General features: G+C 45.1%; 3 protein-coding genes across 21 annotated transcripts; 2 read left to right on the top strand and 1 right to left on the bottom strand.

Moving 5' to 3' along the window:
* Nucleotides 1-3,003: 3,003 nt before the first annotated feature.
* Nucleotides 3,004-8,529, top strand: LOC122393383 (39S ribosomal protein L20, mitochondrial-like). Of its 14 annotated transcripts, none has more exons than XM_043389334.1 (5): nucleotides 3,004-3,022; nucleotides 6,380-6,496; nucleotides 7,179-7,289; nucleotides 7,699-7,842; nucleotides 8,211-8,529. In XM_043389334.1, the coding sequence occupies exons 2-5, from the start codon at nucleotides 6,410-6,412 to the stop codon at nucleotides 8,313-8,315; spliced, it is 447 nt and encodes a 148-aa protein (XP_043245269.1). In that variant the 5' UTR covers nucleotides 3,004-3,022; nucleotides 6,380-6,409; the 3' UTR covers nucleotides 8,316-8,529. The 14 variants fall into 14 exon arrangements, with proteins under 14 accessions (XP_043245269.1, XP_043245345.1, XP_043245356.1 ...); XM_043389410.1 differs by lacking the exon at nucleotides 3,004-3,022 and adding an exon at nucleotides 3,331-3,456; XM_043389421.1 differs by lacking the exon at nucleotides 3,004-3,022 and adding an exon at nucleotides 3,333-3,368.
* Nucleotides 8,530-8,651: 122 nt separating this feature from the next.
* LOC122393345 (acyl-coenzyme A diphosphatase FITM2-like) lies at nucleotides 8,652-10,492 on the top strand. The gene has a single exon (XM_043389284.1). It carries the CDS (start codon nucleotides 8,955-8,957, stop codon nucleotides 10,122-10,124), a length of 1,170 nt encoding a protein of 389 aa, XP_043245219.1. The 5' UTR covers nucleotides 8,652-8,954; the 3' UTR covers nucleotides 10,125-10,492.
* A 235-nt stretch (nucleotides 10,493-10,727) lies between these two features.
* LOC122393350 (plasmolipin-like) lies at nucleotides 10,728-22,261 on the bottom strand. Of its 6 annotated transcripts, XR_006258687.1 has the most exons (7): nucleotides 22,237-22,261; nucleotides 16,722-16,853; nucleotides 15,867-16,003; nucleotides 13,787-13,963; nucleotides 13,487-13,594; nucleotides 12,456-12,969; nucleotides 10,728-12,389 (listed from the first exon to the last, which is right to left on the bottom strand). XR_006258687.1 is itself a non-coding variant. In XM_043389306.1 (6 exons), the coding sequence occupies exons 3-6, from the start codon at nucleotides 15,996-15,998 to the stop codon at nucleotides 12,844-12,846; spliced, it is 543 nt and encodes a 180-aa protein (XP_043245241.1). In that variant the 5' UTR covers nucleotides 15,999-16,003; nucleotides 16,722-16,853; nucleotides 22,237-22,254; the 3' UTR covers nucleotides 10,728-12,843. The 6 variants fall into 6 exon arrangements, 4 of the variants coding, with proteins under 4 accessions (XP_043245241.1, XP_043245248.1, XP_043245234.1 ...); XR_006258683.1 differs by lacking the exon at nucleotides 22,237-22,261 and having other exon boundaries at nucleotides 16,722-16,896; XM_043389306.1 differs by having other exon boundaries at nucleotides 10,728-12,969; nucleotides 22,237-22,254.
* Nucleotides 22,262-24,142: the final 1,881 nt, after the last annotated feature.

Genomic DNA, 24,142 nt, shown 5'->3' with positions numbered 1-24,142 from the left:
TTGTACGCCTTATAAGATGGATTGTGCACCGTTTTGACAGAGTTTATGGCGACAGGCGCCCATTGCGAAGTCCTGAAGTCCATGCTACTGAAAGCCCGATTTCAGGTGTTTGACCTGACCTTGACCCGACCTGTGACCTCAAAATTCAACTTTAAAGTACTCATCTGAAGCGTCTCGTCGCGTTCTTTCGTTTGCCGCCTCGTGCGTTTCGCTGCGCCTACCTATTGGTTCTCGAGTTATCGGCTGGGGGCGTTTAACGCCCCCCCCCCCCCCCCAGCAAACGGTGGGTGGCGAAATACCCCAGCAACTGTGGTTTCAAAGCACAAAAGTGATAGAACGAAGCGGATATCTCCAGTATTTTCCGAATTTAGTATTTTCCCATAGGCTTAACATTACGACGTAATGACCTCTAACTGACCTCAGGTCAGTGACCTCAAAAAACCCGAACTATATGTTATACAACTCGGTGAACTTAGCACATCCTGAAAGTTTGAAGGAAATCAGTCCAAAATTGTGAGTTGGACAGGTGCAAAAAGAAAATTGAAATTTGGCCATGACCTTGTACCGGTTTTTTTTTTTTACCTGGTGACCTGACCCAAGGTAAGGTCACCCAGATCTAAAATTTTCAGGTCATATGTAAAAAGGTTGCCCCATAGGCTGTGCCAAATATGGCGGCGCTGCGCGCCGCCGTTTTTACGCTATCTTCGAAAAACCTTAGGGGGGGAGTCGCATCGACCCCCCCCCTGCCAGGGCGAGGGTTAAAAGGTCATGATCATTTGCCGAATCTCGAAAAAGTGAACCGAGGTCATCGAAGGTCAGTGACCTGACCTTCAGGTGACCTTGACATTCACCCTCATGCATGGGAGCAACATCAAATCACATGTTTGAGCGTTTGAAACCACAACAGCTTGCAAACGCGCGGGTAATATGCGAGCCGACATACGCCAAATCGCCATTCCGGCTAAACATGGCCTCGGGGCTCGGAAAGTAGGTTACCTACAGGTCAAAGGTCAGAACTGGGTCAGGGTCATGAAATTTTCAGGGTAGGCGTAAAATTGATCAATGCGAGGGTACTAAAAGTTTTGTCGCGATCAGCCGCTTTTTACGCGAGTTATTCGCGAAATAAACCTTAGGGGGTTGCATCAACGCCCCCCTCCCCCTGCGCCGGCGGGCGGCGAGGGGAAACATAAACAGCAGGGATGCATAGTGCATACCTACCTACCATTTTTTAGTTTTAAGGAATAACACTTTTAAACTAGATATATAATGAATGTTGCATTGGAAAGCTCAAATTTGGGACCGATTACCTATTGCTTACATACAATAACCTATTGCCTACATACAGTACCAAGATTACTTTACTATAATAATAATAATAATAATGCCCTTTATTTCGTTCCATCCTTGAAACATATGTGAGCACGCATGGAACACACACCACACCACAGCAGTCCCATACATGGGACGTCAGCGCTCAACAATGCGCTTTAACTGTGACGCAAACACATTTACAAGATCAGAGCGAGTCACAGAACTGATCTCGAGGCCCATGAGACCATACTGCCGGAGTAGACACTGGTAGTCTTTGATCAGGATGCCTCCACGGCCAATCTCACTATCTCAGAAGTGAGATTCTCACTATCTCACTATCTCACTATCTCAGAACCGTATCTCACTTGACAGGACCGCTTTAATTATAGCATTGTTGCTGCACAGCAGTCTTTTATAGAACATAATCTTCCTATTAGCTATAAGCATTGGACATGTAAGAATATTCAATGAGTAACAGAGAGGATGATTTCTATGGGATTTAGGAACACCGACCAGTTTTTTCACACACGAGTGGTAAGCCACACACAATGCACGATAAGCCACTTTAGCACCTGAGGAATCCCAAAGTTCACAGCCATAAAGGTTTGTACAATAGGCCTTGAACAGTTTAATCTGAATCTCACTGCTTGCCTGCCCCACCAAAGCACGAAGCATATTGACATTATAGTACAGCGACCTCTTGGTTCTCCTCATATCACCACTGTCATTTAGGTCAGGTTCCAGCACATGGCCAAGGTATTTAACCTGGGTTACGAGAGATAGTCTGGTACCATTTAAGGTAATGCTAGGAGCCTGAGAATTGGATAAATGTGCAGAAGCAGCACATTCCTTAGGATTAAAAACCATGCACACAGTTTTTTTGGTATTAAAACTAATATTTCTGTCAATTGCGAACCTTTCACACTCATTAATTAGCTTTTGTAGTCCAGCCCGGGAAGGCGACAAAAGCACAAGATCATCTGCATATGCCAAAACATTAATGGGACGATTTCTAACATGACAGCCGATCTGAAGCTGCTGCAACCTTTCAAGATCATCAATGTAAACATTGAATAAAAGTGGAGAAAGATTACCACCCTGCCTGACTCCATTGGTGACTGCAAATGACTTTGATCTGCTCTCAGCCCACTTAACTTCCATCTTTTGTGATCTATACCATTGTATGAGCAGCTTTAATATAAATATTTAATAATGATATAGTACGTATCTATTGTGAATAATTTAGTCTTAACTCCTATATTTAGTGCGAATTCGGCATTCCGGAAACCAGCATTTTGCACTGATTAAAAAATTTGAAGTTTTTGCAATCTGCTTGTAACTTTGCGACATTTTCCGGTTCAAATTCAAAACTCTCCCCCCATTAATAAGCACACACTTTTATTCAATTCATTTCAACTCGATAAAAGTCCGAAAATATGGAAAAGTCCCATCATGTCCCATCGTATTTCATTCATTTTTATTAGACTTGAGAAAATATTTGCTACATTTCTGGTGCGGCAAAGACAAATGCATTCCTGAGCAGTACGAGCAGCCCCGCGTTCGATGTCTCCCGGACGGCGAAGATTCTACGCCGTCCGACCAATGATGTTCCAGAACCGCAGCTTAGCCCCCGCTGACCTTGGACGGGATTGGCCGGACGACATGGAATTTTCGTCGTCAGAGAGACATCGAACGCGGGGAAACTTTTTGAGTGTGTGCTTGGTGTGTGCAGGGCTGCCAGACTTGGCGATATGTCGCCAATTTGGCGAATTTTGAAAGTCATTGGCGATAGAAGCACGGCGTTTGGCGATAGGCGATAAAACGTCAAATATTGGCGAATTTCCAGAGTTCACCTCCAAATCACCGAATATTATTTTAAAAAATAAACAAAACAAAGCAAAAAACATTGTTACGAAATATTTCGCAATCTGATTAATTTAACCTTCCAACGTTTCATATTAGGCACTCAAATATAAAATGTTCCTGATGAAAATATCTTCTGCTTACTTGTAAACAACTTTGTGGCGTGTTGCGGGAATGGCGGGAGCGGTTGCTTGGCGTGTTGCGAATTTGACTGTTTCACATTTACGAAGTAGTTTTGGTGCCTTCGTAACATGTTACGAAGCTGTCAGAAGCGGATGACAGGTACTATACGAATACCCGCCACGACCCCTACCGGTTGACCCGACCTGACCTGACCCGACCTGGTCTAAACGTTTAACGACATCATCTGTGATCAAAACTAGCACGATATTCGTGATCAGCACTCCGGAAAACCCCTTAGCAGTCACGCTTTACGACTTTCTAACAGGTCCCGATATTCCCGATTTTTGGGTCATTGACCGGACCTGGAAGGTCAACCGATGACCTAGGACCTTAAAATTGGGTATTATTGGCTTCCTCTCGTGACGGGCAACACTCTCGTTTTTTCCGCGAAGCTCTAGCTCCATCAGGGGCCAAACACATCAGGGGGTCGTACCAACCCCCCCCCCCCCCCCCTTGTGCCGTCGAAGGACTCAAAATGGCCTGTGTGCCGGCGAGGGTTAAAGGGACCCTCCCACCTTCAAAAAAGTTAATGAATTGGCATGAAAGTGATGTCCCTTGGTTCAGAAAGAGCGAAAACGAATATCTACCAAATTTCACCGAAAAATATTCACTGGTTTTCAAGATATTAGGCTTTTACTTTTGTTTACTTTTTGGGATCTCCCCTGTTACTAGCGACTTTTTTTGGAAGCAATAATTTGGCAGCCTTAAAGTGCGGCACACGTTGCGCGCAAAGCAGCGTATACCACCACGTGTTAACGATGGTTTTAGTCTAATATTTAAAAATCGTTAGATCTCCGCTGACGTCACAAATTCTAAGGGGGCATTCCAATGCATTAGCCCCTTAGAATCCGAAAACTGCAAGTTTGAAATTCCATATCTTCGAATTAAAGCATTTTTCGATGTTGTAAGTGCCCAAACCGGTATTTGCAGGCCATGACCACCAATTTGGCTATCTCAACTCAAAACTAATGTAAAGGTGGGAGTGTCCCTTCAACCTGTCCCTGTCCCTTCCCATAAGGCACGCTGTTATGTAGATGAATATGAGAAACGAGATAGGTAAATCGTGAACTTTGGAACGAATCGTGAACACGGTTACACGAACGCCAACTTGCGCTGCTACGTATAACGTAGGTATGCTTATACAGTGCATCCTATTTGGCGAATTTTGGCGAAATTCGAGGGGCGAATTTGGCGATAAGGACCATTCTGGATCTGGCAACCCTGGGTGTGTGCGGTTTATATAGCCTTGGTGTGTGCTGCTTGCTCGTTATATGTGTGTGGGTTGGGTTTTTGTGTTTATATTTATTATGTTTTTTTGGTTGAACTGTAATATGCTCATTGGATGACTCAATGCACGGAATGAGAAGGGTAAAAAACAGTAGGTACCCTCTTCACTCTTGCAATTGTTGCACACTCGCCACATAAACATCATCAACCCAACGTAGGTACACTCGGGGGCAGATTGATGTTCCACCACTCTGCACCCATCGGGCTCCCATGGCTCAGCATTGGCTGCTGCCAGTGTTGCCTGCCCTCAGCACTGCTCAGCACTGCCTGCCAGTGCCAGTGCTGCCAGTGCTGCCACTGGCAGTAGCCAGTGCTGAGCCATGGGAGCCCGATGGGTAGGGATTGGTGGAACATCAATCTGCCCCCGAGTGTACCATCAAGTTTACTTTATGGTATTGATACCATTACATTCAAGGTGTTACCTGTGTTACCTACTTACTAGCATGCTTCTCTGATTTGTGGAATCAAAAGCTGCTTTCTGGTAACTACATGTGCCCACCAGCCAGTAACTGGCCTTAGGTGGAATCCGAGCACATGTATTGCATAAAAAGATTGTTATTAGTTTTATTAGAATGCATTTTCCATCATGCTGTAGCTGTTTCCTGTTCCGAGTTATCTGAGTGTCACCGCCTATTTGTGAAAGTGCTTAAATTGCCATAGGAGAAATCCAGTGTCCCAAAATTGTATTTTCGCTTGGGTGTCCGAGGGGGAATTCTTCACCCAGAAGGGGGATAAGAGTGGAAAACTGTCAGTCACATAAGGCCCAAACGGGGTGGAAAAGGATGTTTAATGGCGCACATTTATGGGTATACAAGTGTGACAGATTGTAGGATGTAAAACAACCATCCATGCAAATGCTTGCTTTCAGTAAAACTGGGAGTGGAAAATAGCTCTTGAAAAATTGGGATGAGAGTGCAAAATAATTTTTCTTTAGTCAGTTCCACCCAAATTAACAAAATTTCAGACATTCAAGAAATCTTAGGTACCTACCTTTAACTTTGCTAAACCCTATGACAAATTGATAACTAACTATAACTATGATAACTATGATAACTATGATAAAAGGTAATAATATTGATTGTTTTGGGGTCTGGAGGAACATTAACACCTATTTTGTTTATAATTTGACAAATAAGAGAAGTTGACCTTTTTCTTGACCTTAAAAATGTAGGTACAAACAAAAAGTATATTTCTGAATGGTGAGCTTTCTGCCACTGGCCTTTATCAAACCAATGTGGTAGGTAGTGAAGTACGGGTCTCACGGGTTTTAGCGGCAGGTTTAGCACCTATGAAATTTAGTATACTTCAGGCTATATCTTCATCGTCTTAAGCTTTTTAGGTGTCGAAGATGCATGAGTCAAGATCAGCTTATTTGGATGGTGTTTTGCTTTGAATGCTTTGATGCGCACTCTAAAATTTTGTCATCTAAATCCTCTCAGTGCCTGTGATTTCTGTTCCTGATTGCCTGATGTTCACCTCGAGTCACAGTCACCTGATCAGATATAAAGAAGTGCTTGGAGCAGTGCAACTAGCTGTGCTTAGCCTGGACTTCTTTAGTGTCCCATTGTCAATATTGAATCTGCTCATTTAAGTATTCAGGTTATTTGTATATGAAAATGCAATTTTGCAAGCATTTTCATTTTATCTTTTTCATGGCTCACATTTGGCATTTTGCCATCTTTCTGCATGCTGGTTATTTGAATGTGAATTATTAACCACCCTGCTTGTTTTACAGAGTCTTCAGAGTCATTTATGAAGTCATAGGATGGTGTTTTTAACAAGCCCAGCTTGGATACGTGCTGCAAAACCAGACAAGTTCTGGCGCCGGCGCCGGACATTTCGCCTATCTGCTGTGAGTGTGATGTTATTGCAAGTGAAGTGGTTAATGGAAAAATAGACTGGTCTACAGTTTCATGCATATAATTATTAGCAATTATCACACCCAGTGCCTTGGCATTTTTTCATGTGAGTCACTGATCTAAAATGAATTATCCCTCCATGCCATGCCGACCAGGACTGCGGAGTCGACGGATTTTTGGTGACTCCGACCCCAACCTCAAAAATCGACTCCGACTCCAGCTCCAACTCCTGACATTCTTTCTATCCTCCTTGAAATGACTGTGCCTTCTTGAAATGACTTCAAGGCCTTGCATTGCAAAAATACCTACATTTCAAATAATTTTCGGAAATGAAAGCAGCTTCTGGCACAGACGCTGTCTTCCGCATTTTTAAATGTAAACGCTTGTCCAAAACAGGGGTATGGCCTACGCGTCGACAAAATCTTATTTTGAAGGCTAACCAACGTAATATCGTCAAGCAAACAGGTTTGAGGCATGACTTTGAGCCAAACCGACTCCGGAGTCGGAGTCGGTTGGATGTTGGCGACTCCAACCTAGACTCCGGGCAGAACCGTCGACTCCGACCGACTCCGGCTCCGACCGCAGCCCTGATACTGACAAGCATGTAGGCATCTGGCGGCATGATGCACCTATGCTGTTGCTTACACTTTTTTACTTCAATGCGCCTCGTTTCAGCATTACTTTGGCAGGGCTCGGAACTGCTATAAGACAGCCATCATCAGGGTGGAAAAGGCTCTGAGCTATGCACTCGTGGGGCGACAGCAGAAGAAAAAGGACATGGTTCAGGTAGGCACTCGTCACTCACTTAAATTTTCTCTATCTAAGTGAATGGAATTTAGTTTGATCAAACTGGCCCTGCGTTCACCAGTACCTAATAACTTCTGCCCAATTATGTTATTTGGTGCCCTGGATTTTGCCTTTAAAGCAATATTTTTTTGTTCAGTCTGAGTTAACTTTTGCCCGTTATATGGTAGGGCACTTTTGATGTTTTTTTTTTAAATATTACAAAAGCCATCAAGAAACATTTAAAGTGATTAACTTGAACTGCAAGTTGTATGAAAGCTGTGCTTTAAAAAAAAAAAATTCCCTGATGGATACGACGCCTTGAAGCGAGGCTTTGAGCCGGGCGGTGGTATGTTTTTCTCTCCTGTGCGTCTGCGCTGTCACGTCCCCGCTGTGTACCCTCGTGCTGCAGCTGTGGGAGCAGAGACTGGAGGCCGGCTGTGCCGAGCACGGCACCTCGCTGCCCGTGCTGCGCCAGGGCCTGATGCGCTGTAACGTGCTGCTCAATCGGAAAACGCTAGCCGACCTGGCTATCTGGGAACCACGCACGTTCAAGGTAAGGGGCTCGCAGCTGGCTATGGAGTGACGGCTTATCGGCCTCTTCAGACACCGGCTTATTTTGTTCGTGAGGCTGCTGTTCCTTCTCTGCAGTCTATTGACCCGGGAAGAAAGTCTGTTGAATGGTTTGTTACAGTTTGTGGTAGTAGGGAAAGAGACAGACAAACCTCAAAATGGTGCGGGTGCAAAATAATATACCTAATGTTAAGTGTCTCGCCATTGATAATGTTGTGATGTCGATCATGGTGGATTCATGGGTCATATCCCAGCTCCTCTTTTTCAGATCAATGCACGCATCTGCCGCGCATATTACTAAGTTGATGACATACCTCCAGAGGTGTGAATGACACGTCGCGTCTGTTTCAGTCGATCGTCAACCTATGCAAGGCTAAGGTGGCCGAAGACCGCCCACCCGGGCTTGCCGAAATACCCGAGAAACCGGACCATGTGATCACCCGAGGCATGCTGTAAAGTGAACTCCATTGTAGACTGTGAGCATTTTCTATTTTGTTTTGATTATTCGTGGCTTAGGTCGGTTGCCGATATGATGTGAGGTGTGAAGCGTTTTCGAAGTGTTTAGTGCATCGCGTTACACGTATTTGCCGTGGTCGTCGATGTATCGAAGACAGAGCGTTTTTGAGCGTTGAACATTATGGAATAAATGCTGAATGTTGATTGTCAGAAAGCGAACTTTTATGTCGTATTTGTTCTCTGAAGGATCGAAAATTTTTAGAAAAAGATTGCCACTATCGTTTTCAGTCTCTGGGAGTGATCCTTATGTTTGTGGTCTAATCATGCTGCTCAAAATATAGCAGCGTTTTAGTTAGTAAAAACATTGCATCGCTTTAGTGAATGAATGAAATCAGTTACGTACAGAAATGACGCATCAAGGCCAATATCTGGCGCAATCTGGCGTAGTACTTGCGCACTGAACTCTATAATGTACTTGCGTCATGGAAATATGAATTGTTTTCGTAGGTAGTGATGTGCCAGTGAACTCGGTATACTGCAAGGCCCTATATTACTGTATACTGTCAGTTTTTTGTTGTCTTCTAAGATCTGCTAGTGATTTTCGAGAGTCCAGAGTTCCTTGTATGGACTGATTCGAAAATGGCCCAGAGAAGTACTAGAAGTGGTTCAAAGGTAGCTGCTGGATTGAAATTCCGGCCAAGCGCACCAAATCACTCGCAAGGTGGCTCGAAACCTGTTGCAGAGCAATCAAGCCCCCAGCATATTTTTTCGCTGGTTATCATCCACCTATGCAGAAAGGTTTTGTTTTTTGATACAGAGTTGAAGATTGGATTATATCTGTTCCTTTTGTTTGTTGGATCTACAGTTGGAGATTTTCTGCCCCTGCCGAAGTCGTACTTCTCGAACAAGCACAATATTTTGAACCAGTATTTTGTGAAGCTTGGGTGGGGATGGACATTCACAGTTGTTGGAGCCTTTATGATGCTGACAGCCAATATCTACTGCTGTGGACAAAGGCCAAGACTGCAGAAGCATGTCACCAGACTTGTCTGTGCAACCATGGCCTGGTATGTCATGACAAGCATGTTTGTATATGTTGAAAGCAGATTCGGTGTGTGCAGATCAAAGTCAATGACACAAAGCAAGTTTGCTACAAAGGAGATTTGTGTTGATGCAGGGTTCAAGTGGTCAGGGTTTGACATTTCAGGACACACCTTTCTCCTGATGTTCAACAGCCTCTTCATTATGGAAGAAGCAAAAGCAATTTGTGGCTGGGAAGGTATCAAGGACATGATCAGGAATGAAGACTTTGCCAGAAAGACAGAGAACAAAGATGATGCTGATGACACACCTCTTCAGCACATATCTGATGAAGACTATGAGAAGATGAAGATCAACTACTTCAAGTACACACCCCACATCAAAGTGATGTTTGTTGTTCTGACCTTCTTCTCTGTCCTGTGGGATGTGATGCTGGTGGCCACAGTTCTCTACTTCCACACCATGGTGCAGAAGATGAGTGGTGGGATGCTTGCAATCGTGGCCTGGTTCTTCCTGTACAGATGGCTGTATCCTCAAGGATTTGCCTGTCTTCCAGGAAAGGGTGCATTCAAATACCAGAAGTCCAAACCTAGAGTTTCACAGGCCCTGAGGGCACCTTCTTTTGTGTTTAAGAGAAAAGAGAGCACCACCAAGCAACAGGCAGTGCCCAAGGATGACATGCCCAGGTTCATGGGGATGCCTCTGTATGCTTTACGAAACAAGAACAATGAAGGTGCCAGCCCACAGGAGGCAGAAGGAAGCAAGTGAGCTTCCCGAGATCATAACTTGTGTGTCTGCCATTGAATGGCTATTCTAGTACCTATGTCATGTTGTGCAAACCTTGGCTAACCTGAAGTGATTTCATTGTCAATGCCATCATTCATCTAGTCCTGTAAGATTGTTGTGACCCTATCATCAGGCTGTTGGCTGCACCATTCAATCCAAAGACTGTGGCCCAATAATATTCATGTGTGGGCTCCCCCAGTTGGAGGAAGCAATGACAACATCTGTTGCTGCAGATAATACTCATCATCGCTAGCAACGTGTGTGCAACCTGTTACTTGATACCTTGTGGGCATAGCGTGCTATCCAAACTAACTTTTTATTCTTTTCCAACAATACAAAATCATGCTAATGCCGTTCTGTCACATCACCCAACTATCGTTTAGAGTGTAAGTGAGCCCAATGCAGAAATACTTAATCATTTGGTACATTCGTGTCTGGCAGATTTAATCAGTTCGAAGCTGTCATTAGAACAAACCGATCAGAAACAGTCAGCAAAAGCACGCTCACTGCCCCCCAGTGCCCCACCGACCATCCGTTGGTCTCTCTCGACGCGTCCTTCCTCCGCAGCAAGGAGCACACAGCGGCGCCACATACCGAGTCCATTTATTGTTGCACGATCACGACAGCATGCAGTGTACGACGCCACGAAGCTCTGGCCGGCCGGCTGGTTGCCTGGGGACCGCACACGCCGGCGGTGCAGTGGCCGGAGACACACGCCGGTGGGCAGACACGCCGCGGTGCCTACGCTGGTGACCGGACTCGGCGCCGTAAAGCACAACACTCTACACACGCCACAGCTGATATGTGGTCGCGATGCTACGATCATGACAGCTAATATAATTGTACCACGTGGGCAATGGTTGCCGTAGCGGGTGTACACACTGCATAAATACGAATGTACAGAAAAGTGCGAACGAGTACTACTTCGACTACCACTGCTCCAAGCACAACCATTAAATAAATTTGTAAAGCACCTGACTGTCTGGCCCCGCGGCTATCAATACAATAAGAAACGAAAACGTAATGCGGTAAACCCCACATTGTACCACTACCAGCATATTTCAAAACACGCTGAAAAGGAAGCACCAACACACAGATGTGATTCCACGGCGGATACTTGCCGTTCTGGACTAAAGCGATCTACCGGTTGTAGAGGAGCAACGCGTGCACTACACCACGACAGGGATTTTGGAGCAGGGTACCTACAGCACACCATCGCACCAACTGGCCGCTAAGCTACACACAATAGACAACATCGAACTTCTCTTATCTCCTCCGCTCCTATACGATCGACTGGTCCTGCGCGAAAACACTACAGAAACGAGGCACACAAGCTTTACAAGGCTCGGGGGAAAGCTGCCGCCATGGCGGCTTATCGTTGTAATTGTAGCTGCGACGGACTGCATGGCAACGAAATGACGAACAATAAGGTGAACCTCGCAGATAAATAACGGCTAACGCAGCCGATTGCTATGCTTTCTAAAACCACGAACTGCCTGATCATCGTCTGAACTACACATGTAAGCTATTGTTGGATTGAGTGAGACCAATGGCACCACCAGGCTACACTAGGAAGTAGGAACCCGGTTTTTTCTAATCGTTTAAATGTGTACGTAAAGTCTTATGGGTCCCAAAAGTCCTATGGAACCCAAAGTTTGATCTTGATCGAGAATGACGGCAATTAGTTAAAATGCCTCAGCGAAACTATCACATATCACGGTAAAGCGATTACAAAGTCAGCAAATGATCGGTCATAAAGGTCCAGTGCGTAAAGCAATAACAAAATAGGTGGCAGCCTGGTGACTTTCACTGGTGTCTGGTGACACTTCGATCCGTGTGCGGTTTAATTTACTGCCAAACGAAAGATATAAAGCGTCCTTGGCTGGCACTGTCCAAAAACAGTGGGCTTAATAGGCTACCCTGCGATACCCCTTCGTTGATAAACAGCCGAAGCTAGACTGGGCTCCACCGTTACCCCCTCAGAGTCAAACCAGGCCAATTCTGACATACTGCTACAATGAGGAGTTCAGCGCGTTTAGTACCAGCTGACAACATTATAAGCCCTCATGCGGTAATTAACAGAGTCCAAACAATTACCAAACCAATCTTACTTCGCAAAAAGCCACACCCATACTGGTGCAAAGTGCAGGTGCGAGTGGCCACCGCTTGAAAGAAGTCTCATTGGGAATGTAACATTGAGCAACTGTGCTTTTTGGAACGGCTATCACGCACTAGCATCGAAAAGTAACCGCAGGTTGTTGTTTCATTAGACAAACACTATTCGTTAGAATTGTCCTTCTCCGGGCTATGTTATTGCTTACTCGACAAAATTGTAAACGACGTTCTTGGTGACAGTGAATCTGAATTAAAGAGCAGTGAAAAAGATACTCCAAATTAGAACTCCGCAGATGCCCACCAAACGAATAACAACGAACAATAATCAACAGATCTATCAAATAAGGGCATTTTAGGTGTCCTCGTGTCACGTCGCCGATCAGGATTTAGCCATATCCCGTAAAGTGGTCCCCGCCGCTCACACGTGGATGGCTGACCTATCGTGCGGTGGGTGCCGGACTCCGGGCAGTGCAGAGTGTCCACCGGTGGCCGGCCGCGCCGGTGTCTGCCCAGGGCGGCAGCGCGCCGAGGGCGCCCTCTGGCCGGCCGCGCTGAGCCGACACGGAGGCGGCCGGCGGCGGGTGGCTTAGTAGGCCGGCGTGGTGACCTGCTCAGAGGCCTGCTGGGCCGCTGCCGTCTGGCCGGTCCTCCAGGCGTGGAACATGAGGAACGCGTCGATGCCGTACAGCACCATCGACAGGTAGCCGAAAAACTGGCGGCAGGGACAGAAAGAGCGACATGAGCAAGGAGATCGCGTCAACACAGACATCGAAACGACAGTTTACAAACGTCTGGACCGGCGTAGAATAGAAACGGCAGCCAACAGACGATCTGCTCAGATATAAAAGCGGCATGTGACAGGCGACAGCACAGTCGTAGGAACAGCAAGCTACAGACGACAGCACAACCGTAGGAGCGGCACAGCCTCACAGTCAGCAGCCAAGACGCATGAAAGACAGCACACATTCACACCACAGCTTAGCTGTGCAAACGATAACAAAAGTAGGTACTCAGAGTAAAAATAAAACATAAGAAGGTTGAGACAGTAGTCGGCCACAAAGATAGCGGTTCTACAAGACAGGAAAAGAGTAGCGACAGTGGACAGGACGTGGTAACGCCCAATCAATGCCTCTCCCGCATCCCATCCCTCAGTTTCCTTATTTTCAGCTGACGTCAGCAGTAACTTTCATGCACCCTCCATGTCTATCAGCGGGGTATCGGTCACTCACGCCCGCGGCAATCAGCGCCTGCTGGTACTGGTAGGAGCTGCCGTGCACCACGGACGCTGTAGACGCTGCGAAGAAGAAGAAGCACCAGACGGCCGCGAACACACACTCCTGCAAACAAGACGTGGCAGACATGGCCGAGTTAGACTTCTAAAACGGTGAAAGATGCCTTCGTGAAAGGTCACTTGAGAATAATTGTTCCAAGATATGGGACTTCCATCTGAATATGATCGAACACCACATCCATTGGGTGGTAGAGCAAACAAAAGGGTAGAGCGGGATCTCCTGTCTCGGCTGGCTTACCGTAAAGTTCAGTCGCAGTAGCTGGGCAACCTTCTCTCTGATGTGAAACACGTACAGAACGCCCAGAATCACCGCCACGATGATACCGGTCGAGGCGACAAACTCGAGAAAGGTCGCCTGAGAGACGTAGGGGTTGAACGCGCAGGCCACGCAGATTATGCAGATCAGGTTCATCACCTGCAATGATAGGTAATCGATCGGTCACGGCGCATTTACTGGGTGTCTTCTGCTCACGGTCGCCGCCGACACCAGACACACAGTCCGGGCATTGTCAGAACTCAACCAATCTATTCTTCACAAATGAAAAGTGCCAATTGGTTTGCGGACTTCCCAGCCAGAAGGGCAGGCGATGCTTCAAGGCGGCTTAGGATCGATATCGGGAGCATATCTCAAAGTCGCCAAAAGCTCTGAGCCGTCAGATAGGGCTTCTCTGTTCAGGCTTCTTGGTTTTTGTCACTGATGACAGGGGTTTATTGGAAAAAGTGGAAGCCTGACATCTTGTAGAGCTACGAAAGCTCTTTCCATGGAACATGGAAAGCACATGGAAAGGACATGGAAAGCTCTTTTCCATGTCCGGGCTACGATATGCTGCACGTGCGCATGGAAGGTGTGTTTTTCTGCTATTGTTCACGACTGTCAGTTACAAGATTCAGTAGGAAGTGATAAGAGAGGCAAACACCCAGCTTCACGGATTAACAGGCACAAGTAGCAATGCCAACAGCATGTTCACAAGCCAATATGGGGTACATGGCTTGGACCAGAGGACAGTTTTACCACCAGAAAAAAATCGCTGGCTGTGGTTACTTTTTGCCTTAAAGGAAACAGTTCACTTTCCTGAAATTAGTATTTTCCTATGGATTTATGATTTGTTATGCTCAAAATGATAAGAAAATAAAATAAAACCTTTTTGTAAAAACAATTATTTTCTATATTTTAATATAGGACGAACTATATTCTATGTAAAATAGTGTTTGACGCGGAAGCTTATTACGCGTTGACCAATCATATTGCGTAGTTCAAACGTACGCATGCTGCATTGGCTGTAAGCAGCATGCTGATTGGCTGACGATGACGTGGCTGCATTCCTGTGCAAGGCACACATTCCTCTGCAAGGCACTCTTTTCGGAACGAGAAATGGAATATCTTCGTCTAGGATGATCGTTGAGCCGTAAAAGCTCCTGATTTGTGCTAGTCTCAGCTCAAGCTACGAAACTGCTATTCCAGTTCAAAACCCCATGTTAAAAGTGAACTATTTCCTTTAAGTCGCCCCCTCCCACCTTATCCCACCACCACTAGGTTCCCCCGCCCCAAAAAAGGTATCGCCAGCTACGTGAAAAATAACTGCTGATATCATTGTAAAAATAACATCAGCCAGCCCAACTGATATATTTTCACACCAGCGACTATCTTCTTGCAAGGTTGATTCAAATTGTGGGATACTTTCAGAAATAAAAATACTGGCAGCCAGTGGGTTTTCTGTTGGCAGGTAAGCCTCGGATCTCTCAGACGTAAAATCCTGAAGTACCTACCTACTTTACCATCTTTCCAATGCACCTGCCACTAAACTAAGTGACTCATGACCAGAGCCAGGCAGAGAAGGGCGTTTTATGCCTGCTCCCAATGAGTTATGACCAGATTACCAACTTATTGAGGGCTTACTTATTTGACCAACAATGCCATCAGGCAGCGGCAACACCAACACAGAAAACAGCCAAAGACAGAGACATAACAGTTGAGACTATCTCAAACATGAAATTATCGGCAAACATCCACTTGGACTGATGTTTAATACTTCCAGTTGATAGCACTAAATTATGGATGGTTGGATATCACTTAAGTTTGTTGATATTCACAGTCAATGTTTCCATATACAATGCACTTGAGTTGCATGTTTTAGTCACACTGATAAAATGAAGGAGTGAAATAGAGACAAACTTATAACTAACGTGGATCGTGAGAGAAAACTGCATCCTGCAATACAACTTGAATTAGCAGGCACTGTTTTGTTTTGTATCACATACTGACTAAAATTGATGTCACTTAGTACAAACTCATAAGCATGGTGGAATTTCAGTCTTACCGCCTCTGCAATTTTCAGGAGGACTATCTTTGACCTGATCATTCCTTTGTCAAAGAATATTGTGCTGGTAGCCTGGTTCACTCTGTCAGCTGCAACCCCAGCAGCATAGGATTCCGCCATGCCCTTCTCCATTGTGTCTGAAACAAAACACCAAGATAGCCATAAGTACATGTGTAATGTGCATGCAAAAAACAAAGAATATTAGATTATTTTTGGAGTGTAAATTTCTATGACTGATCAAAATGGCAATATTTATCATAGTCACATCAAGCAAAACACTCATTATCATCAGCAACTGTCTCAAAAATTGTTTTTAAAAATCAATAAGGAACAAGAACAATTGGCATCACAATAGTTAACAAAGCAGTGAGCAGCTTCAAGTTAATAACTGTAAGTTATAACAACATGCAATGATGAGGTATGTGCTAAGACATACCAATAACTACCTATCAAGTCAACTATCAGTTATCAACAAGGAATTATTTTGTTTCCTTAGCATTGGACCAATTATAAATTGACATTAACAAAAACTATAACCAAAGGTTTGCGAAACACTTAATGAGAAATATTTTTCTATTGAAAAACAAATGTATGTTGATTTCCCCACATAAGCTGCCTGAATTCAGTTGACAGCAAATACCGAAATGAGACCTAGATAGGCCACGCAAGGTTGGCGACTGGCGTACCACTGATATTTGACAGACACAAATTAAAATGATAGGTATTGACAAATCATTGTGTAGCGAATACTAGAACAAGTAAAAAATACCTGTCTGATTATCAAAATAAGCATTAGGCATCCATTCTTGTTCTGGTACCAAATTATTACCTAGTACCTAGGTACCTACTACCTACCTATTAAATTCCCAGGCGTCAGCAACTAACAATCGTAGATGATGCAGCAACAGAGGCTTGCTATAGACTCTTAGGGCAAAGCACAATTATCTAATGTTTCATCTAATGGTTAAAAACGCAGATATATGTATGGGGGCATTCCACGTCAAGTGGGACAAAAAATGATCATTTTGAACCTCACCTCCTCCGATTTTTGCGAAACTTTGTGAACCTAGTCATCTATATCATGGATTAGAGATTTCCTGGATCGGCAACTCTCCGTCGGCGCCTTTGATGTAAGCGACCACGGCTGGCCACCTAGCGGCGGAGTGGTGAAGCTTGGTGAGATAGGACGGCGGAGGGTTGGGCGCTAATCCCTGTGGTAAACTGCGGGCCAAGATCAATCGAATTTGGGGATTGAACGGCTGGGTGCGGTGCGTTAAAACGAAGTTATGGTGTCGGGAACGTCCAGTAAGTCCATATTGTCCTCAACGAAGTAATCGGACCATTGGGGTAAGAACATTTTGTCTCGGCAGAGGACGTGCATACGAGTCGCCAAGCTCTTATGCCGGCGTAAAATGCACGCATCACCATCTTTTGATAACACACTGTTCCATCTTTTCCATCCTCAGGATAGTCAAATCCTTTTCCTCCACGCCTCAACCCCCTGATCCGGGCTGGACGGGCAACTTTATCCCATGCGGGCAGCTCCGCCAGAGCACACCCGTAACCGGGTGCATAGAGTACATACGTACAGGTCTCGCGGGTTTTAGCGGTAGGTTTTGCACCTAGAAAATTTAGTGTACTTCAGGCTATATCTTCGTCGTCTTAAGCTTTTAAGTGTTGAAGATGCGATCGACTTGTTGGGTAACAAGCCGGCCATGATCGTGTAAAATGGCTTCATCGTAGATCGATTAGTTTCTGAGATATAACCGGAAATGTAAAAGTGCAAAACCTACCGCTTAATCTCGCGAGACCTGTACCTACTTGGGAGGCTGGTCGGCCCGTCCATTCGGACGGGCTCAGCCCCGGCGGGCGGCGACTCACTAGAGTGCCTGCCAAGACCAATGTCTCCCCTAATTCTAATCATCATAGGCGGCGGAACGGGGGGGAGTACCGTACCCCCTTTGATTTTGGCATTTTAACATTAGCCCCATGGGCGTTGCATGGAAAGAATGGGATCAAAAGTCGGCAGTTCCCCTTAATTGAAGTTGTCTCACCGCCACTGCCTATCATCGTTCCGGCTCTGAACTGGTCTCGTCAGACCGAAAGGGCCTAACCCAGCAAAACAAACAAAGAAACAAATCACTTCGCCTATAAAATAATCTCGGAGCCGCGATTTCCGCACTAACGGGCTCTTCTTACTTCAGCACGTCAAATGCTATATTCTTTGCTTGGTGGATGAATACCTAAGGTCAACTCGAGTGTGGACCTCAGGTCAAGGTCAGTCAGATTAAAGTCACTAAGGTCACGAAGTTGGTTGAAGGAGGTTGTATTGCATACCTATTATTCGATTCAATGGTCTTCCTGAGTCCATTGATGGCTTTTGCGACTCGCTAACTCGATTTGATATCATTTCCGGCGCCAAAATAACAGTTTCCATAGTTCCCCGCAATGACATAGAGGCTTATAATGGTGAGGTCATGTTATGATGTTAGCGACCTGACCCCAGATGCCCTTTAAAGGGACTGTCCCACCTTAACATTAGATTTGAGTTGAGATAGCCATCTTGATGGACGTTCTTTGAAAATCAGTGCCGTGAAAACCGTTTCTCCAGCAATTACTTCATCGCAAAGAAATTTGAGTTTGATTTTGACATCTGTGCAAATAAGTGCCACAATGTATTGGTATAGGCACTTAAATCTGATGACGTCATCAGGCTTTCGAACGTCCGTTAAATGTTTGACTAAAACGTTTTGTAGCACGCGGTGGTATATGCTGCGTTGCGCGCAACAAATGCCGCACTTTTAAATAAAGTCGCTAGGAACAGCGGAGATCCCAAAAAGTAAACAAAAGTAAAAGTCTAATATCTTGAAAACCGGTGAATATTTTTCGGTGAAATTTGGTAGATATTCGTTTTCGCTCTTTCTGAACCGAGCGACATCACTTTCATGCCAATTCATAAACTTTTTTAAAGGTGGGAGGGTCCCTTTAAGAAAAATCCAATATATACAAGTAAAGAGGTCTTTGGAGCAGGGCTGCGGAGTCCGGAGTCGGTCGGAGTCGACAGTTCTGACCGGGGCCGGAGTCGGAGTCGATTTTGCGAACCGGAGTCCCGCCGAAAATCCATCGACTCCGCAGACCTGGCAAGGCTGCAGAGTCGGAGTCGAAGTTGAAGTCGGTCGGAGTCGACAGATCTGCCCGGGGTGGGAGTAGAAGTGGGAGTCGGAGTCATCGAAAATCCATCGACTCTGCAGCCCTGCTAAGTTTCATCTTCCAGTGAAAATCGTCTGGCACTGAGGGCGTTGCGAAGTTGCAGCACTGAACTATTTTAGGACCGTGCAGAACGGCAGAGGTTTACGTATGACGTCATAGGTCAGTGATCTGACCCGACCTGAAAATGTGGTTGATTTCACAAGATCCGGCTTGAATCAAAGGCCTGGTGTTCCAAGTTTCAGCTCTTTATCCCCAGCGCCATACGATCAATCGCGAAAAAACCGTCAGGGTGGGGCGACGTCGACCCGCCCCCCTCCCCGTCGGCCCCTCCCCGTGTTAAAGTTAAATCCTTCTCAACTCATAAAGATTATGAAAAACAGTGCCGTTATCCTTTATCAGTTGAACTTCGAAGATAAACTGCTCAAAAACCACCCAACCACCCCGTCCCATCATTGGAACGCATAGCCGCCAAACACCGGCGTCCTATCTGGAGTTGGCGCATGCGCACTGCGATATTTGGTCGCGAATCGAGGGAGAGTTGCCAATCCAGTAAATACTTCATCCATGTCTATATGTGAAAAGAAAGGAGACATTTTTTTGTCAAGATATGACGTCACGTCTCCGAGATACACGTCATCAAACATTGACTTAGGCAAGGCACATTATCATTTTTAAAGCGTCATAACTACTGAAGTTTTAGACATATCACCACGAGACAAAGTGTGAAATGGAGGGAATAGATCAGGCTTTCATTTGAGGATAACAATATTGACGTAATTAGCTAATTAGTGAACTTAATTAAAATTCAAAAAATAAATTTTGATTTTCTGAAAAATGGGTACCCTTCGATTTTGCTCATTTTTACATATTTTATTCTCCTATACATTAGCTACATCATATAAAAAATCCAGAATGGGCCGACGTCTACGTAATTGTCTTTTGGACTTCGTAATGTCTGGGACTCGCGTGTTTCGTTTTAGCAACCAAGGAGAGGCGCTACCCGGAGATGCTTCTTTCTACCCCAAACTAAAGCAAACCTAACCTGACCTGACGTGACCTGACCTAATCTAACACGTGTAAATATGTACAGCCCTCACGGCAGTTGCCGACTGGCCAAATGCTACCTAGATAGGTACGAACATTAGCCCTTGCACGACAGGTGCCGGCTGGCCAGATGCTACTTAAAGGAAAAGGGCCACCTTCGTGAAATATGAAGATGTCGTTGTTTTTCATTTTGACATTATTATTTTTCATTTTCTTTTTAAAACTGGTGCCAGAAGTGCACAATTCGCGAAAAAGTATTTAAAACTATTTAACATATTGGTACTATGTTGATACTCTCTACGGCACCTACTGTATGATGGCATATCGATGACGTCACACTCAAGCCAATCAGCGTTCAGAAGACAGACTCGTCGGATTGTGTCAGATAAGCTGATTGGTTAAAGCTGAGCTGGTTGGAGCTGATTGGTAAAAAACCAAAGCCTCGCCGCGGGTGGCTGTATTGTCGGATAAGAACGCATTCCTGGGATAAGGACGCATTCCTGGCGTATTTTCTTTTAAAATTGCCGATAACTACGAATGGAGGCCGAAATCGGCCGTAAGGAGATAGACAAATAAGTTTTCGGACACGGGCTACAAGATGGCTATCTCAGTTTCAATCCCCATGTTAAAGGTGGCCCTTTTCCTTTAAAAAACGAATGCGTGTTAAAACACTTCAGGGCTTAGGCTGACCGGCCGCGAGCCAGCGACCTTTAGCTTTCGAGGTGGGTACACTCGGCACACTTACTACTAAGCCACGAAGATAGCTGGTCATCGTAAGTCAGTATTTAATGATGAAATTGGATATTCTCCGGGCAGCGCCTTTCTTTGGTTGCAAAAAGGAAATACGCCTGACTCTCCCAGCGCTAGGGGAGAAAGGCCCGGTTTAGCCAAAAAGGTATTAGAAAAACGGAATTTGAATTGTAGGTGGGGCGGTGGGGAACTTTATCGTGTTCCAATTTCATGGTCCTAGATCAATATCTTCAAGATCAAATGAGGTTAAACGTGATCAAATTTGCTATAGTGACTATTTTGCGTTTATACGCCCATAGCTCTTAGAGTTACTGCCCGATTTGTCTATTTCTTCCTTTATACGACATTTGTAGTGTTATGAGAATCTCTAGTTAATCTTACCATAACTTTGGCAGTTAGTGGCCTGCTAAGAGTAAGATGGCGCCGGCAGAGGCGGGGATCGGCCGACGCGGGAAACGTTTCAGTCACAGCTTGTGTTTGCACCCTAATAACTCAATTTTTACTAGTTGATTTTCGTATTTATTTGAACATCAGATTGCCTATACATTTTTAAGCCTTCACACAAAATTTGACACGAATCGATCATAATCAGCGGTAAGAAGCGCGGTGCAAAGATGGAACCGTCCCGCGCCGGCACAGTCTACCATTCAGGCGGCAACGGCCGGCGCCGCGGCCGCCGCGCCACTCCGGCAGGAATGTTTGACTTTACACCGCTATTACTAGAAAAGTGGTGGACCGATTTACCTATAGCTTGCACGGGAGGATTTGCAATTCAATTCTGGACAGATACTGAAAGTTTAACGTTAATATGATAATTATGGCGTGAGTTATTGGTGATAAACAGGTGGAGTTAGCGAAATCGGCCCCTTCCACCGCCCGTGCTACGTTGCACCACTTGTTGCTATATCATCCAAAGTTATCGTTGGCCCACTCTAATTTTCTCAGCACGTGTGCCTTACGTGTAGTGGAAGACAATATCTAAATTTGAGCGAAATCGAAGGGTACCCATTTTTCACAAATAGCATTTTAAGAAATTAATTCAAAATAAAATAAATTCAAAATCACCAAAAAATGTAAAAATTGTCAAATTTAACTAACATAACTCCTTATGTACACGTTTCAGTTTGTTTGAAATCAATAGCTTCAAAAATGTTGAAGCTATAGATCTTTCAAGATTGCAATACACGTCCAATTCTGCTCAAAAAGCAAAAGTTTAGCGACTTGTATCTCTGTAGCCCGAGGGCATATGACAAAATCCTTTCACCCTCAGAGGTTTCACCCAATAGCCTATAAGTATACCAAGTTTGAACAAAATCGCAGAGGTGGCCGATTTTGGCTGTCCCGGTTGACATGGAATGCCCCTATGACAGATACATTTCACGCACAGCTCCCGATAATTACGCGGTGTTCGATGGGGTGTGCGAAAATAGCTTTTTAAAGTTCCACCAGGTGGCAGCCGCCAGTTGCCTAGCAACCGACTATATGCTTTTCAGTTTGCTACGTTACCTGCGGTTATTTTTCGCAGGTCCTAAAAATGTTCTCCTTTTGAACAGGTAAATTATATCATAAATGATATAATTTTAAAAGTGGCCACCGGTCTTAGTTAGGACGGCCGGTTTGTTTTGCGCGGCGTAGTTAGGTCGCCGCCCTCCTCGCGAGGCCGGTAACGTAAGTTAGGGCCACTTTAAAAAAAAAAATGGGTACACCATAGATTTATGGGTGTCACAGAGCTGAACTTCAAATAGCTGCCAAAAAATAAGGATTTAAAGATAAAGACAAAAACGACCAACTGTGTAGCGTTTGACTAAGGTAAAAAAGAGGAAAAAATAACGTTGGTGACCTGAGGTCAGAGGTCAGGTCAACGACCCCGATCTGGGATTAGTGAAATAGCCTCTAGCAAGGATTCTCTTCCGAGACCTTGACCTTGGAGCAGCCTTGTATCGAATGTATCATAAGATGGATGGACCACAAAAAGGGACCTGATAAGCTTCAGAGTGGAAGGGTTGCGAGTACTACGCCCAGTGGAAAGGGGGGCGGATGGCGCCCACCCCCCCACCCCCACCCCCCACCCCTCTAAGATCTCAGCTCCCAGTGAAGCTAGGAAGACGAAATTTGGAGGGTAGGTGGGGGCCCTGGGGAACTCTGTTGTGTGTGAATTTCATGACCCTAGGTCAATATCTTCAAGGTCAAATAAGGTCAAATGTGGTCAAATCTGCCATATGGGCGACTTTTTGCGTTTACACGCCGATAACTCAAAAAGTTACCGGCCGATTTCCTTTTTTGTTTCACTATACGAAGGAACAGCCATTTGCGAGTATATATGGTGAATTTCTAGTTAATCAAACAATAAATATGGCAGTTAAAAGCCTGCTAAGGGTAAGATGTCGCAGGCTGAAGCGGGATCGGCCGACGCGGGAAAAGCGGCAATCACAATTTTGTGTTTACACACTCATAACTCAAGTTTTTACCGCACGATTTTCAGAACTCTTTGACCATAAGATTGCCTGTACATTTCTTAGTGTTCTCACCAAATTTGACGTGAATCGAATATAATCAGCATTCAGCGGTAAGGAGCGCGATGTAAAGACGGAACCGTCCCGCCCCGGCACAGTCTACATTCAGGCGGCGCGTAACAGCTAGCGCCGGCCGCCGCGGCGGCGCGGCGGCGCGTTTGACAGGATGTTTGACTTTACACCGCTATTACTAGAAAAGTTGCGAACCGATTTTCTTATTTCTTGCACAAGAAGATCTGCAATTCAATTCTGGACAGGTAGCCAAAATTCCACATTAATATTATGTTTGCGGCGCGAGTTAGTGGCGAAAAACAGGAGGGGTGGGCGAAATCCGCCCCTCCCTTCACTGCGCGATTTTCCGATTGGTAGAGTAATGTTATCTATAAAACGCGTACCGTAATGTGGGGCTACCGGCTATTTGAGGCAGTGGGGCTATTTGAGACAGTATTTAAAATTGTTATGAAATAAAAACCGTTTGAAATTTATCCCTAATTTTTGCTCAGGCGATTTACTGCTCGATTCCACACCTTCCTGAGCAAAAATATCACATAAAAATCAAACGGTCTTCATTTTATAGCGATTTTAAACACTGTCTCAAATAGCCCCACTGTCTCAAATAGCCCCACTTTACGGTATCTCGGAATTTTGATATCGGTGACCTAAGGTCAGGTCAATTTTGCGGCCTCTCCATTAGGTATACATACTTACCTACCTAAGTCAATGGAGAAAATTGAAAGGCGTCTGTTTTGCACGAACGCC

This window comes from Amphibalanus amphitrite, unplaced genomic scaffold (assembly GCF_019059575.1).
Source record: "Amphibalanus amphitrite isolate SeventyFive unplaced genomic scaffold, NRLGWU_Aamphi_draft 000024F_arrow, whole genome shotgun sequence".
NCBI classification, from domain to species: Eukaryota; Metazoa; Arthropoda; class Thecostraca; order Balanomorpha; family Balanidae; genus Amphibalanus; species Amphibalanus amphitrite.
The sequence above is the reverse complement of the archived record's forward strand: the minus strand, read 5'-3'. Positions and strand labels throughout refer to the sequence as shown.

Coding starts and splice junctions, on each gene's coding strand:
- LOC122393383 (XM_043389334.1), top strand. CDS start 6,410: ATGGTGTTTTTAACAAGCCCAGCTTGGATACGTGCTGCAAAACCAGAC. Junction 7,290..7,698: donor AGAAAAAGGACATGGTTCAG/GTAGGCACTCGT, acceptor CTCGTGCTGCAG/CTGTGGGAGCAGAGACTGGA. Junction 7,843..8,210: donor GGGAACCACGCACGTTCAAG/GTAAGGGGCTCG, acceptor CGTCTGTTTCAG/TCGATCGTCAACCTATGCAA.
- LOC122393350 (XM_043389306.1), bottom strand. CDS start 15,998: ATGGAGAAGGGCATGGCGGAATCCTATGCTGCTGGGGTTGCAGCTGAC. Junction 13,964..15,866: donor TCCTGAAAATTGCAGAGGCG/GTAAGACTGAAA, acceptor CTATCATTGCAG/GTGATGAACCTGATCTGCAT. Junction 12,970..13,486: donor AGGCGCTGATTGCCGCGGGC/GTGAGTGACCGA, acceptor CCCTGCCGCCAG/TTTTTCGGCTACCTGTCGAT.
- LOC122393345 (XM_043389284.1), top strand. CDS start 8,955: ATGGCCCAGAGAAGTACTAGAAGTGGTTCAAAGGTAGCTGCTGGATTG.